Source organism: Peromyscus californicus, unplaced genomic scaffold (assembly GCF_007827085.1).
Source record: "Peromyscus californicus insignis strain IS unplaced genomic scaffold, ASM782708v3 Scaffold_7__1_contigs__length_154581171, whole genome shotgun sequence".
Lineage (NCBI taxonomy): Eukaryota > Metazoa > Chordata > Mammalia > Rodentia > Cricetidae > Peromyscus > Peromyscus californicus.
Genome location: NW_026294595.1, coordinates 100326920 through 100343957, shown reverse-complemented (window position 1 = coordinate 100343957; position 17038 = coordinate 100326920). Strand labels below are relative to the sequence as shown.

Sequence of the window (17038 nt, the reverse complement as noted above, 5' to 3'; positions counted from 1 at the left end):
TTGTTGTTGTTTGGGGTTCTTTTTGAAGCCGAGTCTTACCTAGAACTCATGGCTTCAAACTCAGCAATCAAGGATAGCCTTGAACTTCTTATCATCCTGCCTTAACCTCCCAAGTTCTGGGACAGGTGTACGACACCCTACCCAGTTTTGTACGGTGCTGGGCTCATGTGTACTAAGCAAGTACTTTACCAAGTGAGCTCCTTGCCCAGCTCCCACAATGCCTAGCTTTCTATGTGGGTGCTTGGAATGGGATGAGGTGCCTCACGCTCACACAGACAGCAATTTGCCAACCAAACTGTCTCCTTAGTCCTAAATCATTTGTATATGCCCATATTACTTCTTCAAATATATTTTTCTAGTTTCACTCTTTAGCTTTATCACCTAGTCTCCTACTTTCACAAGACTAGAGAGAGACCTTTAGAATAATTAAGCCAGAAAAAAAAACACAAGGTACCAGCTAAAACACTTCCCAACTCTGAAAAAGTATCAATAAGTTGCTCAACATGCTTTTAAGATAGTGAGTTATTAAATTATTAACTATAGTTATTAAAAATTTAATAAAAAATGCTCAGAAAAGAAAACAAAATTTATGTCTACAAAGACTAACCCCAAAAAATTAAATTTGAGAATAGTAAGATTTGATAAATGAGACTTCCTTCGATTTTTTTTTCAAAGATAATAAATTAAACACAACCATTTTCAAGGGATGTGGTATTTGCAAATTAGGCCAATGTGCTTAGTTTTTTTTTAATTATTGTTGCAAAACATTTTAATTAATGCATGTTTGTTGCAAATACCGTTAGACCTGATAGTAGCAGCTTGTCCACATGTGAGGCGCAGTCTCGGCACCGCATTCATGTGGAACTATATTTATTAAATTTAAATCTTATTAACTGGAGGGCTATAGTTTGGAAAAGATTCTTAACCATCCCAATTTTCCCATTTGAGGTGGTGCATATGTTAACCGGCTTGATCTAATTATCCTGCATTGTACTTATAACTGTGTTTCATTTTCGGGGCAGGAACTCTGCACTCTGAAGCCCTTCACAGTGGTTTACGGCATGAACGGTCTGCCTCTGTCTGAGAGCCCTGGGAAAGGGTTTCACTCTCAGGAACGAGCCCTCGCTTTTGATTTTTGTCATTCTTTTGTTTTTCACGTACTCATTTCCTTTAATTAAAACTAAAAGCACACTGCCCCCAGAGTAAAACTGTGTGGTCAGTTCCGGTGCCCAGCTGCCTCTAGTATCTCCATCTAGTGGGCACTGAAATTACAGGCTTGTTTTTTAGCTAATAAATTCTCAATCGGCAAGTTTGTCAAACAAAACAACAATAAGAAAAAAACAAAAAAATAAAAACCAGAAGAAATATATCATGTATCTTCCTGGGGCTGGACTCCCGATAAGCATCTAGAAAGACCACTATGCTGGGACAACAGAACCAGAACTCACATTTTTTTTATTTTGTTAAAATTTGGATATAGTATTCCAGTTTTTTTTTAACTTTGCTTCCAATAAAACCTAAAACCTTGAAAACCTATTCAAATATTTAGATATAGCATAAGTTTTATGATGATGATAATGATACAATTTTTCAAAAATAAAAAAAAACTTGCAATCACCTCTTACATCCCAGAATATTAATGCTAATAGTGACCGCAAAGCCTACCAATAGTCTAAGCACACTTGCTGTGGGATGTTCTGTATGGCAAATGTGTTGCTAATTAGTCAATAAATAAAACACTGATTGGCCATTGGTTAGGCAGGAAGTGTAGGCGGGACAAGGAGGAGAATAAAGCTGGGAAGTGGAAGGCTGAGTCAGAGAGAGACACTGCCAGCCGCCATGATGAGAAACAGCATGTGAAGGTGCCAGTAAGCCACGAGCCATGTGGCAAGGCATAGATTTATAGAAATGGATTAATTTAAGCTGTAAGAACAGTTAGCAAGAAGCCTGCCACGGCCATACAGTTTGTAACCAATACAAGTCTCTGTGTTTACTTGGTTGGGTCTGAGTGGCTGTGGGACTGGCAGGTGAGAGAGATTTGTCCTGACTGTGGGCCAGGCAGGAAAACTCAAGCTACACACACTTATTTTACTAGTGAGGAAACCAAGAGCCACAGATGGGGAGAGACACAGTTATAAGACTGAGACGGTGGGGCCAAGAGGCAGGTCAGCTCTGGTCTCCAGTCCCACAGGCCTTAGCAGGCAGTCACTGCTGTCTGTGGGCTAAGTACTCACGTCATGTTTTCTTTAATTAACACAAATCTAGTAGTAATAAGAGGAAAGCAGTTGTTTCCCAGCTGACGGTAGGGACGATGATGTGCTAATTTAATCCAATTGAATGGCCTCTTTCAGGGTGTAAAGCCACCCGAAGAAAGCGACACAACGACCTCTTTCTTTAGGGAGACTGTCCGCCCGACTGAGTATATCCTCCTTTTATTCTTAATGGAGATACATAACCTCCAATATGGACCAGCCATACTTGTTGTCAATTACCAGTGGCTCGATCAAGCCCTGGAAGGGTAGGGTGACCCTGACCCTGTCTCTGGGTCACTGTGCCTACAGTTAGCTTTGTGCAGCTCAGCTGACCAGGTTTGGGGCTTTAGAGGAAGTTGAGAGAGCAAAAGAAAACCCTCCCATCTCTCTCTTGCATAGCACAGTCGAGAGTTACAGTGCAGCAGCTGGCTCCAGAACATCTACGAACGGCAGCCAGACTCCAGTCTCCCAAGGTGGTAGACCCGGATGTGAGGGCGATCTGGCTGCGACATCTGTCACCCCATTGATCGCCAGGGTTGATTCGGCTGATCTGGCTGGCTAGGCGGGTGTCCCCTTCCTCCCTCGCCGCTCCATGTGCGTCCCTCCCGAAGCTGCGCGCCCGGTCGAAGAGGACGACCTTCCCCGAATAGAGGAGGACCGGTCTTCGGTCAAGGGTATACGAGTAGCTGCGCTCCCCTGCTAGAACTCCCCTGCTGGAACCTCCAGACAAGCTCTCAAGGTCCAAGGTGGTAGACCCACCTCACTGTACAGAGGCAAGGAGCTCAGCCAACAGATTGTGGTGATGAACAGACACTAAGCTGCACTGTTCATAATTCAAGAGTATGTATCTCAACACACAAAACTGATTAGAAAAATATCTCCATGTATAGCACAAATCAGACTCAAATTGGGGGCCTCTGAGTAAACTTTGGGAGATATAGGGCTGAAGAGGCAGCAGACCAGACAGCCCTGGGGCCCATTACAAGGAAAGGCAGCTTCTTCCTGAGAAATTCTAACTATAATCCTTGAGGAGTCTACCAGGTTTTTCTGTGAGCAAGTCCTTCACTACAAATCAGAAATGAAAGTATTGGTGTATCTTCAACTCAAGGAAGACAAAATGGAGTGCTCAGACAATTGCCCTATCCTATGTTTGTAGGAAAGGACTGAAGTGACTTTCAATCTAGAAGTATTAGATTAAAAGAAGTCAATCAAGCAACCCAGTACTGAGGGCACACACCTGTAATCCCAACACTTAGCAGCCCAGTTTTGAGGACACACACCTGTAATCCCAATACTTAAGAGGAGGAAGCAGGAAAATGGGAGCTTGAAGCCAGCTTGAATACAGAATAAGTGCCACAAGACCCTGTCTCAACTAATAAAGCAATAAAAGGTCAAATAGAAAACTGGCCTGAAGAAGAGCAGATGTGTGCTCCTTTAGTTGTTAGAATAGAATCAAGTTAGCCATAAATTACCTTCTTACATTACTGGACTGATATACCTTGTGAGTACTTTGCTTCAATATTTATATGTAAGGTCATGAGAGACACTAACCTACATTTTCTTGTGATGTCCTTATCAAGTCTGGAATCAAGAAGTCACACACAGTTTCATGTTAAGTTACACTGGCTTCATTAGGAAACTGGAGGCTAGCCTCCATCATAGGCTTTAGAAAAAAATGTGATACACAAAGTATCACCATTTCTATTTTTATGTTAATCTGAATTCCCCACCTACACCTTAGGCTTCTTAAGGCCAAGAGCTACCTACCTAATAAGAGGTTCTGTACCAAATTTCCCATCTTTTACTCTGGACTTAGTAAGATTTCAATAAATCATATCCCTTTGACCAGAGCACAAACTATCATCTAAAACAAAGGAGCTCACACTACTGAGCACGAGTGTGAGGATTTATAACTCATTTCCATTGGATTTGCATTGCAAGCAGGGCCACAGATGTGAGGACCAGGCCTGGGCCTCACCTTCAGGGAGTTGCCTGCTCCAAGAGACTTGCCACATTATACCGTGCCCTGCTGAATACAAAACATCTGGTTTGGAGCAAACACATCAGCACTAGAATCTCAACAACTCCAAGTGACTTGTCTTTGATCACATTAAATAAATTATCTAGCTTCAGTATTTCCCCTGAAATTGTGAAATAATAATGAAACCTGCCTTTAAAAGCTGCCATGGGTGGGCTGAAGAAATGGCTCAGCAGTTAAGAGCACTTGGCTTCTCCAGAGGACCAGGGTTCAAATCCCAGCACCTACACGGCAGCTCACAACCGTCTGTGCCTCCAGTCCCAGGAGAAACCGATGCCCTCTTATGGCCTCCACTGTGCACTGCACACATGTGGCGCACAGAGGCATGTGCTGGCAAAACACTCATACACATAAAAATAGTAAATAAATTTTAAAATGTTAAAAAGAGACTTTTTTAAAAGCTGCCACAGGTGGGAGATGGGATGTTCAATACATCTAGCCACTTAAGACTGGTGGAGAGAAAAGGCATTTTTTACATAAATTCTAACATGGGATTTTAAGGTCACGTTTTTCGGTTCTAACTCCCAGACCCTTATCTCCAAAGCCACACTCAAGCTTTTCAAACCCTTTCCTGGCTGAATCATTTTCTTCTCCATATAACACAGTCTGCCTTGGCATTCTTCCCACAACCCGTACACTTACAAAACCACACAGTTACAGATTTTCCCCTAACCAATCTCTTTCTTTCTAGTCTTACCTGTCTGTTTTCTTGCTAAACTTTTCCCTAAACTTTTTTCTAAAATCTCTGAGGAAGGTCAGTTGGAAGAACAAACCCAGCCCAACTGGCCTACCCCTGTGGAGTGGAGAAGTTAACATCATTCTTGTTATAAAAGCAGAAACCGAGGCAAGGCATCCTCACAAGTTATAGATAAGTTGGCCACAAAGCAGGAGAAGGTCTGGGGCAGCATTGTTCTGTACGCTAGCAAATACGGTCTCCAGATCAGGATCAAGCAACTCTTGGCCAAGACAGCCTTCTACCCCATGAAACATGAACACATAGGAAGAGACAACAATAATTCTGAATTTGGCAGGGGGTGGTATCTGCCCTGAATTTTCATCCTTCGGGTATTTTCAGTGCATAGAGTAAAAACAGTGAGTTGGGCTACACACGTGTGGAATACTTAGTATCTATCACCTGCATAATTCCAATTAATTCTTTAAATACTGGATAACATTGAACAGATTGTTGCATGCAGATCAAAGTGTGGAGGCCTCAAAACACTGTAGTCTATTAACGATAAAGATCCACACACCATAACCAAAGCTTAGAAGGTAGCCACTCACACGACACGAACATACTTTCTGTGGTAGTTATCTCAAACTACTCAGAAATGCTGACCCACATCCTCCAGTCCACCTTTCCCAATTGTTCTGCTTGCCTTCGTTTATGCTAAAGGTAAGCGTGAACCTTAGTCTGGGGAAGGAAATTGGGAGGTGGGGGTGACCTGAACAGTCTCTGCAATTTCACACCATCCCATCGTCACATCACCCAGGGAAACCCTAACCCGTAAATCAATAACTCGGCTCCAGTCTTCCTCTCAGCAAAGAGCAAAACCAGAGACCCAAATACCGTGCCTTAACTGAAAGAAAGGGCTCTTTTTATTGATAAAACTATGTGGATGGTTTTGCATTTACATTACTAACTTAAAATGTCAAACCTATTTAAATCCAGGCCACCCATGGCTAAGACTGAAGCTCCCCGAGTTTTGTACAGTGAGCACATGGCTTTAGTCCATGTTCAACACTTAATTAGGAGATTTTTTTTTCCAAGATTGTTCTGGAGTTGCCATCCTCTTAGAGGCCAGCTGCTGCAGCACATTAGCAGTCAACATCTGGCTGGAATGCTGTAGCTACTATTTTTCTTAACTATTATGTGGATGAGGTTTGTGTTATTCTAAGCAAACTGCAGCACCGTCATTATGTGGACTTCTAAGCATAATGATTAGTGACAGAGCAAATTGGCTGCTGATTTCTCTTATACCATGTAGCAAACTGCTATTAAAACATTCAATTTTTACTTGAAACTTCTGGATAATTGTTAGATTCTTTTTGTTTTATAATGTAGGTATTTTAAGCTCAAGGTCTCATCCTTAAGGCCAAGAAATATTTCCCTTAAATGCAGGTAGCTAGACATACATATACATACAGCTATGTATACACACACACTGTATACACACACACAGTGTGTGTGTGTGTGTGTGTGTGTGTGTGTGTGTGTGTGTGTGTGTGTGTGTGTGTCCTTAAAGGAAATGGCCCCTATAAGTGGGCAAGGTGAAATCTTGAATACATGTGTTATAAAAACCTCAAACATTTCACTTCCTGGGAACTTCAGTGGGTCCCCATACAGGATTTCAAACCTCAAAAACACCATTCAGCACAGAACATTGCCTCATGCCTATGCAACTAATTTAGCCACTAGAAACTGTTCCTGTAGATGAGAGTTGTTACTGGGAATTTCAAGAGCTGCACGGGAGTCCAGGCTCGGCTGACCTGGACGTGTAAATCTGGCCCAGAGGATGGTTTTAACGCATGTGGGGGCTCCCTCTGCCTGAAACAGCCTTGGGCTGTGCCCAATACTTGAAAGCAGAACTCAGCTTTTGCGTGAAGTCCTTTGTTTAATTTTACTAAGGAACCACAGTTTCGACCCTATTGATAAATAAAATACTTGACATCTTGTACAACGAATGTTCAGCCAGTGAAAGTGGTCACATTCTACAAGCATTAAGTGCCAGAGGGGCTTTTTCATTTCTCTTCTTTGATTAGCGTTTCGCCCCATGGGTGTAGGGGACAGTTGAGAGGGCACTTCTGAAATAGCCAGTGTGGGGCATCTCGCAGTCTGTAGCTCAGAGCCCCCCACCCCCCCAGGCTTTCAGCTAGAGACAGTTCTGCACCACACAGTTCCCAACCACCTCTCAACTTACCTCCCACTACTCTGTCCCTCCACAAATTTTCCTCAAAGAAGACAAACTTCTTTGACCTCTCTTCCACCTGCCTGGGTTCTCAGCCTCTCCCTCAGGCCTCCCTTCAAACCCTCCCTAGATAACGCAGCAGCTTCCCCTGCTCACGGAACTCGTGTTTCCCCACAGCATTTGGGTACATTCTGTGTCCCCTCTACACTTAGTACCCAAGGCCCACCACTAACAACATGGGAATTTCACAGGAGTGGGGGCTTCCTGGATTTGTTTACAGTCGTATCTCTGCTGTCTACAGCAGAGCCCGGCATACAGTAGGTGTTGGGTAAATGTCTCCAAGTCACTATCTCCAGAACTTAGGAGAGCAAATTTATGCAGTGCCTGAAAAGTCTATCTTCCCTGGCGGCTCCCCTCAGATCCAGTGCTGTTCCCATGAAAACACTCCCTGTTTCACCTAACCAACAGGATTCTTGATAACAACTGCAAGTTTCACCACCCGTGTCAATGAACCACAACCTCCAGGGAAGGTTTTGATGCCCAGCCTCTCTCCTGGGTTACTTGGAATTGCATGGATTATTTTTAACAAGATGTTAAATGTTTAAACAAGAATGTCCGCTGGTCACTTCAACCTTCACCAACCACAGCTGCCCCTTGGGCTTCAATACGGGGCACGCAGCACTGCCCACACTGTTCTTCTCTCCTCCCAGATCCTCCACAGTACATCACTTGCTTAGACCACCATACCATAAGTTCAGAATGTGTGCCTTATCCCACTCAGGAAGAGGAGAATTGGTGAGTAGAAGCCAGCCTAATACACCTTGATGCCTCTAATGAGGAATTAGCTGCAACAGTGTCCCAAGCCAGCAAGCTGTCTCCAGCATCCTTACAAGACACTTAGTCCTTTGTGGGGTCCAGAAACAGATAAAAAGCTACATCGTGAGATAAGAGAATGCAGGTGTGCCTTGTGAATACCCCAGCGGTGAATTTCCCTGCACAGTCGGTCTTGACCTTTGATACTTAAGCTTTAGCAGTGCGGCGCTTAGCGTTCCCACACACCACAACTAAGGCCATTGCCCATTCAAAACTAATCCAGACTGGCAGATACCACACTCTATCTATTCCCCATTCCCTTATGTTTTAGACTGTATCAGCTTTATGTTCATCAGCAAACAGTCATTGTGCAGAAACCTTGAGTCTTGCTGTTGAGTGTGTCTGTCATGGACTTTGACATGATCATCCTCTCTTGTCCCCACTCCTGCTTCTTGCTGGTCCCCTTCCTCCTCCCACATAGACTCTTCTCTGCTTTCAAGTCTTTTTTTAAAAAATCTGGCTTCTGCTTGAGGGAAAAAATGTGGTATTTCTAAAGCTGGCCGTTTCAACAAATTTGAAAATCTCCAGGTCTATCCATTTTCTTACAAATGACATAAGTCTTTTCTTCTTAATTGCTAAATAGTACTCTCCTGTGTGTATGTGCCAGGCATGCTGTACCCACTGAGGTGTCTGTTGCTGGACACCTCAGCTGATTCTATAATGTGGCTGTTGTGAATAGTGTTATAATTCATGAATATGCCAGTGTCTCTACTGAATGCTCACTTCAGCTATATGGGGCCTGTCTTAGGGTTTTTATTGCTGTGGAGAGACACCATGACCCTAGCAACTCTTATAAAGGAAATCATTTCACTGAGGTGGCTCACTTACAGTTTCAGAGGTTCAGTCCATTATCATCATGACGGAGAGCATAGCAGCATGCAGGCAGACGTGGTGCTGGAGAAGTAGCTGAGAGTACTACATCTTGTAGGCAACAGATAGTCAACTGAGGTACCGGGAGGTATCCTGAGCATAGGAAACCTCAAAGCTCAGCCCCATAGTGACACAGTTCCTCCATACCCACTCCAACAAAGCCACACCTCCCAATATTGCCACTCCCTATGAGATTATGAGGGCCAATTACATTCAAACTACCACATGGTCTATCTGGATCATAAGATCATTCTATTTTCAGCCTTTTGAGGGACCTCCATACTTATGAGCACAGCACCATGCTGACTTACATTCCTACCACCAGCACTTAGGTTTTTTATTTCTTTGCCCATCCTCACAAGCCTTTGTTGTTGGATGGGCATTTCCCTGATGAGTGAGGATGAATGCACTTTTTAAAGACATCCAAATAAGGAAAATCTACATTCACATCCTGAAGTGTTCACACTGTGCAGAGTCCCAGGACACTAGGTGTCAACAGAGGAGACACAGGCATTGATACACAAGGTAGCTGCTGGTTACAGCCTCATTCTCTGTTTGATGTTCAGAAAAACTGTGGTTTCCCTTCTACTTCTGTGGTGTCCCCGAAGATGAAATTTTACTCTTTTTCTAACACTGCAGGAAATTAGAGGTGCTGAGCTAAGGAACAATACATTATAATCTTCCCATTTAAAATAATAAGAAATATGCTCCCAGTTAATGCCTTTGCATCATAGGCCATCTGGGTTTTTGGAATGGATTTCTGTCATCAATGGGAGATGCCTGTATTCTCTTTGATCCTGTCGCCTAAAGCTCCAAGAGCCTCTCCCGAGCCTTTGGGATTTGGCCATGTCCCAGTGGTCCTTGTTCTCAGTGTCTAATCTTGATGCACTGAGTCCCACTGTCTCCCCTTCTTCCAGTTTCTTTCTGCTCCTGGTCATTCAGGCCATCCATTGCCTCTCTTCCATTTCATGCTATTCATTTCTCCTTCCCATTCTTTCCTGCACCAAAGGGTGAGACACGTATAATCTAAAGGGGCAAGTGGAGCACAAAGGCTTGGAACAATAGAAGCTTCGAGCTAGCACACTTCTCAGTGGTGCTTCAAATAACCAATGACTGGACTGGTTAATCCTAAACTTTTTTTTATGGACAGGTCTCACGATGTAGCTTGGCCTGGTCTGGAACATTCTATATAAACCAGGCTGGCCTCAAACACATCAAGCTGCCTGCATTTGCCTCCCTAGTGCTGGGGTTAAAGATGTGTGCACCATGCCTAGCCACATCGTCTTAAAGTCTGTTGCTTTCTTAGAACAAGGAACAAGGATTTGGCCTCTTTACCTTTCCCCAAACCCTTCCCACTGTTCTCAATGACATTATGCCAAAAATCTTGATTAAAACTTTCTTCCTTATGTCAATTATTGAGACTACTGTTTATGTATACACCAAATACTTGGGGGGGGGGGAATCTTGCATGTCTAGTCTTTTTGTTTTTCTTATATTTAATAACTGTCTAATACTCTCATTTGCCTCGTACTGTATATCCACATAAGCCTCCTGAAGCTCTACACAAGCTCTCTAAACTCTCTCAGCCCCTTCCACTTGTGGTTACATTAGATTTCTTGTCTTTAACAGTTAAGGTGTAGAAGTTCCATTTCTTCCATCCCACTTTCAGTTTGTTCTGTGCTGACTCTGGTCCACCAAGTGACCTGAGTGCTGGGCAGGGCTCGTCACTCCTTCCTGGACTTTTATTTCCTTTCTTCTTTCCCATGCCGTCTTCTTCCTTGGTTTGCTCCCAGATTTGGAAGGGGGGTGGTATATCCCTCCAGCTTTTCCATATTATAGGTTAAAAATGTTTATTCTATTCCCCCAGCTGATTATTTCATTTAAACAGGCAGGCAAAGTTAAACGTCACTGACATTTTAAAATATTGCTGTATTGGCCATTTTGAGGAGTATTTCCACTCCTGAACCCTCAACTATAATGTCTTCACTTTCTTACTGTTCTAGCTCCTTAGTCTTTACTCTTTAGCTCTTGAATTTCAAAATCCCCAGGGGCAGCTTTGGTCTGGCCTTCCTCATTTATTATGCAAATACCAGGGAACCCTTTTTAAAACATTACATTTGATTATCTAGTGTATGGAGAGTAGATGTGGAGGTTCCACAGATACACAGTACCATAGCTTGGAGGTCAGAGCCAAGCTTCCACGAGTCTATCCTCTCCCTCACCGCAGGGATCTGGGCACTGAACTCGAGCTGGCAGGCTTGGCAGCCTCTGCCCACTGCATCTCACTGGCTCCAGTGAGGGCTTTCCTCTCTGTCTCTATTCTGTTAAGTCACGTGCTGTTCCCCCATCCACTGAGCATCTTTGGATCTTAGAGTCTCAGGTTATTTATATCTCTTTGGTTTATCAAAGATAGAACTTGTATTTACATTTCTTAATTAGATTTGTTGTTTTTAACTGCATTTAAATGCATTGTCATTTGGGGGAAATAGTATTACTTTCAATGGCTGCTCTCGCTGTTTCTTCTAAATAGTTGGAATTTTCTGGAATTAATTCATAATTTTCCTTGTTTTTCACTGGCTTATTATCCATTCCTTTCATTTCCTTTGCTACCAGATAATTTCTCCAATCCTTTTATTTGATTTTTCTATGTCAGCTATTTCATTTCCCAAATCTGAAGGGTTTTGTCACTTGTTCTTCGATCAGGCACTTAGTGTCTTCTCATCAGACTGAGGACATAACGTCTTCTTCCTTCTCGGCGTTATCTGTCCTCGTTAACTCCTCCATTTTCTCTATTTTGTTCTGTGTGCTTCATTTGAGATGTTTTCTTCCAAATCGGACTATCCCCTGGTGCCTTATCATATTTCAGAGTGAGACAATAAAACACAAAGCTTTGGAAATCACTTGTCACGGGGTCACATTGCATGTCATGGGGTCGTGTTAGAGAACTGTCACAACAGGGCTCACCGAGTTCCCTCTGAGGACACTCTGGCACTCCCAGGAAGGTGTGAGTTCATAAGGCTGCCCGTGTGCTAGAGCCAATCTGAGCACAGGGAACTAGAAATTTCACTGTTCGGAAGCAAAATGCCTTTTAATTTCCCTGTTACCAAATCCACTTCCTGCCTTGCCTTTCTCAGTGGTCAGTGTCCTTAAATGCAGGAAGACTCTGATGTCTCTCACAGGGACTAGTGCATGTGGGGTAGGATGGTCCCAGGTAAGACAGAGCCTCAAGGGTCTAACCAGTCCTCAAATAAGAACGCTCCCCACCTCACCCGACCCCTGTCACTCTGCCCTGTTTCTTCCTGTCCTTCCCTGAGACTGTGGCATGAGTCAGCTTGCTTCTATCTATGTCTCCTTCTATGCCACTTAGCTTTGACCTTTCTCCATTCTGCTAAGTCACACGGCATTCTCCCGTCCACTTTCCATCTTTGTGTTTTGCGGTTTCAGGTTTATCAAAGACAGAACTTGTATTTATGTTTCTTAATCTTCCCTGTTTCAGAAAGAAGACTGAGTGCAGGATGGAGAAAGGAAAGCATAGCTGTTCCTTTCGTCTGACATCCTGAAATCAGGAAAGGGCATGCCTTCCCTTTTCCCTAAGGACTTTCCTATGCTGTCTACGCTGCTGCCACCCACCACTGCCATTCATCAGCTCTGCTCTCTGGAATCCATATGTCAATAGGCATCATTTTACTAGCTTCCACCCAGAAACCTTTAGTTTATTGATGAACTAGTAACTTCCACATCTACATGCAGTGAGCGAAGCTAAATGGCAGAGTCAATGTAAAAAACTGGGAAAGCTTCAGTCACCAATCCTGTGGGACCTAATATCCTTTCAAAACGCACCTGTTATCCCTGTCTCTGTCCTCAGCCCCTGCAGTCCCACAGTAAACTCTGCCCCTCGAGATGGGCCTCTGCAGACAGCCCCCCATTCATATGCATTTATGTCATTTCCATCCATGTTACCCTATTATTCTCTTGTTGCTAGACTTCAACAATGCTGCCCCAAAGCTGCTCCTCACCGTGCATGGCTTCTGACTTCACCAAGGCATTCTACCCAGAGCATTCCCCAGACCTGTAACCTCTACGAATAGCTCCTTTATTAAACTCACATCAGTCCTGTTCTGGGCACCATCTGTTTCTTACCAGGGTACTAACTGAGACACAAATAAAATGGAAGACCATGAACTATCTCGTATCTACAGCCCACTGAATTCTTGTGCTTCTGAGGTTGTAAGAGCCACATGCATAGTTGGTACTTAAAGACTCCAAGAAATTATGTTTTTCCTTTGATTCAAGATTGTCTCACTGTAGCAAGCGAACAAAACAACAACCAAATCTCTCTTTATTGTTAAGCTTTCCTAAAAAATATAAAGACAAATATGGCCAGGACAGCTTAGACTGTCAGGCAGAGTCGGGCACACATGTTGTTCCCTCTATGCTAAAAGCACTGGACTCAGATAGTATTGTTAAAAATATATACATCCACTACTTTTTAATTGGGGAAATAAAGACAGCCAAATTTAATTCTCAAAGCTCAAGTATTTCTTTTTCTTTCATCTTTCTTTGCTTTTCCCTTAGGCAATTATATCAAGGGTCAGAAAAATACAGAAAAAGAATAAGCTTCACCAATCCTCCCATTAAAAAAAAAGTGATGTTCTTGACTTCAGCCCTCCCTCTGGAGAGTAGAGCCTTCCTTCTCTGTATGCACTGACAGATTTTTAGATACAATGAACTTTCCCTTCCCCTACCCCATAGAACCTGCAACCTGGTCTATGACATGGAGACTCCTTGGGCCGCACCTCCTTGGCCTCTTGGCAGTCTCCCTTGTCCTGCTGTCCGTCCTCTCACACTGCTCTTCGGTCCCCTCAGCAGACTGCCACAGTGCACATGCCTCACTCACTCCTGCTCCCAGCACCGAGTCTTAGTCCTCTCCACCTTTCTGCCTCCAATGCCTGTCTTCCCCCACTCCAGAGACTTCAAAGTCAGGAAAAGGTGGACACTCCTCCAGGCCAGTATGCCAGCAGGAGGACTGGGAGTCTGGGAACAGCCTAAGACACCCTGCCTCAGAAACTAGAGCTAATTGTATAATTGATGATCCTCAAAAGAACCTGACCGCCAGAGGCATTGCTTCTCAACTCAGAAGTTCTATGTACCTAGGTTCCTCAGGCCACAGTGCCATCTAGATCCCTACTCCAAGGCACCACACAGAGCCAGGAACTTGAAAACAAAATCTTTGACTCTTTGTTGTCCTCTATCCTCACACCCAATCAATGCCCACAGCCTACTGGTTCTGTCCAAGATGGACCTTAGGCTGAATATCCAATTCCTCCCATTCTCATCGCTACGCCTGCACACTAAGCCACCTCTTTAGAGCTAATAGAGCTAACACTTTAGATAGTGTTACTTTCAGCTTTATAATACAGCCATTGTGATCTTTCTAAGGTGCAGACATAATCATGTTACTCTCTTCCTAAAATCAAACCCAGAAGTGGTTTCCCTGCTACTATCTAGATGAAGCTCAAATTCCTCAACATCTCAGTATCTGGTTTCCAGTATGATCCATTCACTATGGGTTCCAGTCAAAATGAGCATCTTTTAGTTTCTCCAACAACCCATGATTATTTTCCTCCCACTGTGCTCCTTTCATCTGCTAAAACAGTTATCTGATATAGTCCCATCATCATATTCCCTGTCTTCCTTTCTTCAAAAAATACATAGTAGTAGAGGTTGGATGGTGGTGGCACACAACTTTAACCCCAGCACTTGAGAAGTGGAACCAGGTGGACCTCTGTGAGTCCGAGGCCAGCCTGATCTACATAGTGAGCTCCAGGACAGCCAGGGCTATGTAGAGAGACCCTGTCTCAAAACAAAACACAGTAGCATTTACTTCACCCATTGATCTACAGTCTAGGAAGTCCAAAATTAAGGGGCTCCATCTTGTGAAGGTACTGTTAGTGTTTCTTAGCTAACATGGGTAAGTCTTTAAGTCCTTGGTGTCTCGGCTTAGATATGCTCTCTGAATCTAGGTTAGACCTGCCCCTCTAGCACACTTCTTAACCACATCACATCCTCTTATAGTTGCTCTTTATCTGTGTCTATTAAAATCATCCTTAGCATAGTGAAGTAAGCATCTATTTAATTCATCCATACTACAGTACTTCCCAGCACCAAGTTGTCACTTAACAATAATGGTTAAATGTTGTGGTTTAGATATGAAATGTCCCCCCAAAGACTTGTGTGTTGAGGGCTTTGGTCCTCAGCGGGTGGTACTTTAGAGAAGTGACTGGATCATGAGGGTACTGACCAGATCAACAGACTAATGTATTAATTAGATTGATTAGTTCATGGCTGAATGAGCTATTAGGTGCTGGTGCCTGGTAGAGAAAGTGAGTCACTGGGAGCATAAAATTGAAGGCTGTATCTTATCACCAATCTCTCTCCCTCTCTCCCTCCCTCCTCCCTCCTTGTCTACCATGAACAGCTTTACTTTACCCTGCTCTTGTGCCCCATATTCTGCCATACACAGATGGACAACAATACAGCCAGCGAACTGTGAACTGAAATCACAGAAACTGCACTCAATGAGTCTTTTCCCCCTTAAGCTGTTCATCTTGGGTATTTTGTTACAACAATGAGCAGACTAAAATAAATGACTACTAACTAACTGTTAGATTAAAAGTTGTGCCAGAGGAGGCATAGTTCACATACAAATTTTTCTTTCTCTTCTCAAATAATACTGCAGTAAGCAAGCAAGCTAACTCTCCTGTGAAACAAGCCTGCTTATAACAAGGGAAGTCTAAATCTTTGTTTTCTTCTTCATTTCTCCCTTTCCCATATATAAAATTTTCACTATAAAAATGTAAACACACTTTTTACAAACTAAGAATACAGCTAGCTTTCTCTTGATCTGCCTAATGCCTAGTCTGTTCCCAAACCACCTGTGAACTTCAATTAACATGCACAGGTTTAAAACAGTGGTTCTCAACCTGTGGGTGATCATCGGATATCTTGCATATTTGATATTTACATTACAGTTCATAGCAGTACCAAAATTACAGTTATGAAGTACCAACAAAAATAGTGTTATGGTTGGGGGTCAGCACAACATGAGGAACTGCATGAGGCCACAGCATTAGGAAAGCGGAGAACCACTGCTTTAAAAGAACCTGCAATAACCTTTCACTTGAAGCACCTTTCACTTGAAGCACAACACCCAAGTACTAATTAAATCTTAGCACACCTGCTCTGAAGTGCAAAACCAGAGATTTATGCAAACTTGTAAAGGCGTTCTGACCTCAGGTAGGGTTCAAGTTTCCTTAAGGTACACTTCCTCTTTGAAGGAATATTTTTGGAATTTATTTCAGTGACTAACCTACTGATATTAGGCATGCATTTGGTTCCTTTCTTATCTATTCCATATGCTTTCTGCCCACTACCTGTCAATACTTAAGGTTTTAGGTGAAGAAAAAAAAAAAAATCCTGGCCCACTCACAAGGCCTAAAATGTCTTGCTCTGAATGCATCGTGTCAATAAGGAGACTTTTTTAAAACGACACCCTTCTATTCAAGCTCCATATATAATCCAAGAGCAGCTCACTACAGTCATACAGTCCTGTTAACTGGCTGTCTGGAGACGATTAGCAGCCCTACAGTGACCAACCATGGACAGAACATGATAGATTACAACACTTAAGACAGGTTTTCAACATCAAGGAAGACATCCTTTCTGACTTTGCAATGCAGACGCTCGCTGTCTTGGAGGTTTGGGGAGGTCAATGTCACAGGCACGTACCTTGGATAGGCTCATTCCCAGCACAGCGAGAGTCGCTAAGCCAGCACAGCAGACCAGGGCACTGGAGCTGGAGAGGCCCGAGCCTGGGGGTATATTTCCATCTACCAGGCAGTTCATTCCAGTCGACTTACTAAGACCAAAGTGTTCCTAAGAAAGAGCGAGCAACACAGCAAGTCACTTCAGTGCTGGATTCAAGAGGCAGTAGAAACTTCTATCATTCCACAGAGGGAAGGAGGTCCACCAACAGACACAAAGCCGTTGCAGGAACTGGTATAATTCAACACAGTAGGAGCTACCCATGCCGTCTG

General features: G+C 43.4%; 1 protein-coding gene across 8 annotated transcripts in view; it reads right to left on the bottom strand.

Annotated features, from left to right (window-relative positions):
• Positions 1–17038, bottom strand: part of Galk2 (galactokinase 2) — a 175554-nt gene that overhangs the window by 129773 nt on the left and 28743 nt on the right. For all 8 annotated transcript variants that reach the window (XR_008215144.1, XM_052724902.1, XM_052724898.1 and 5 more), the window contains exon 5: positions 16731–16877. Coding sequence is in view for 7 of the 8 variants with exons in the window: in XM_052724902.1 (XP_052580862.1) it covers positions 16731–16877 (147 nt within the window). In the remaining variant the exon portion in view is untranslated. The remainder of the gene's footprint in view (positions 1–16730; positions 16878–17038) is intronic.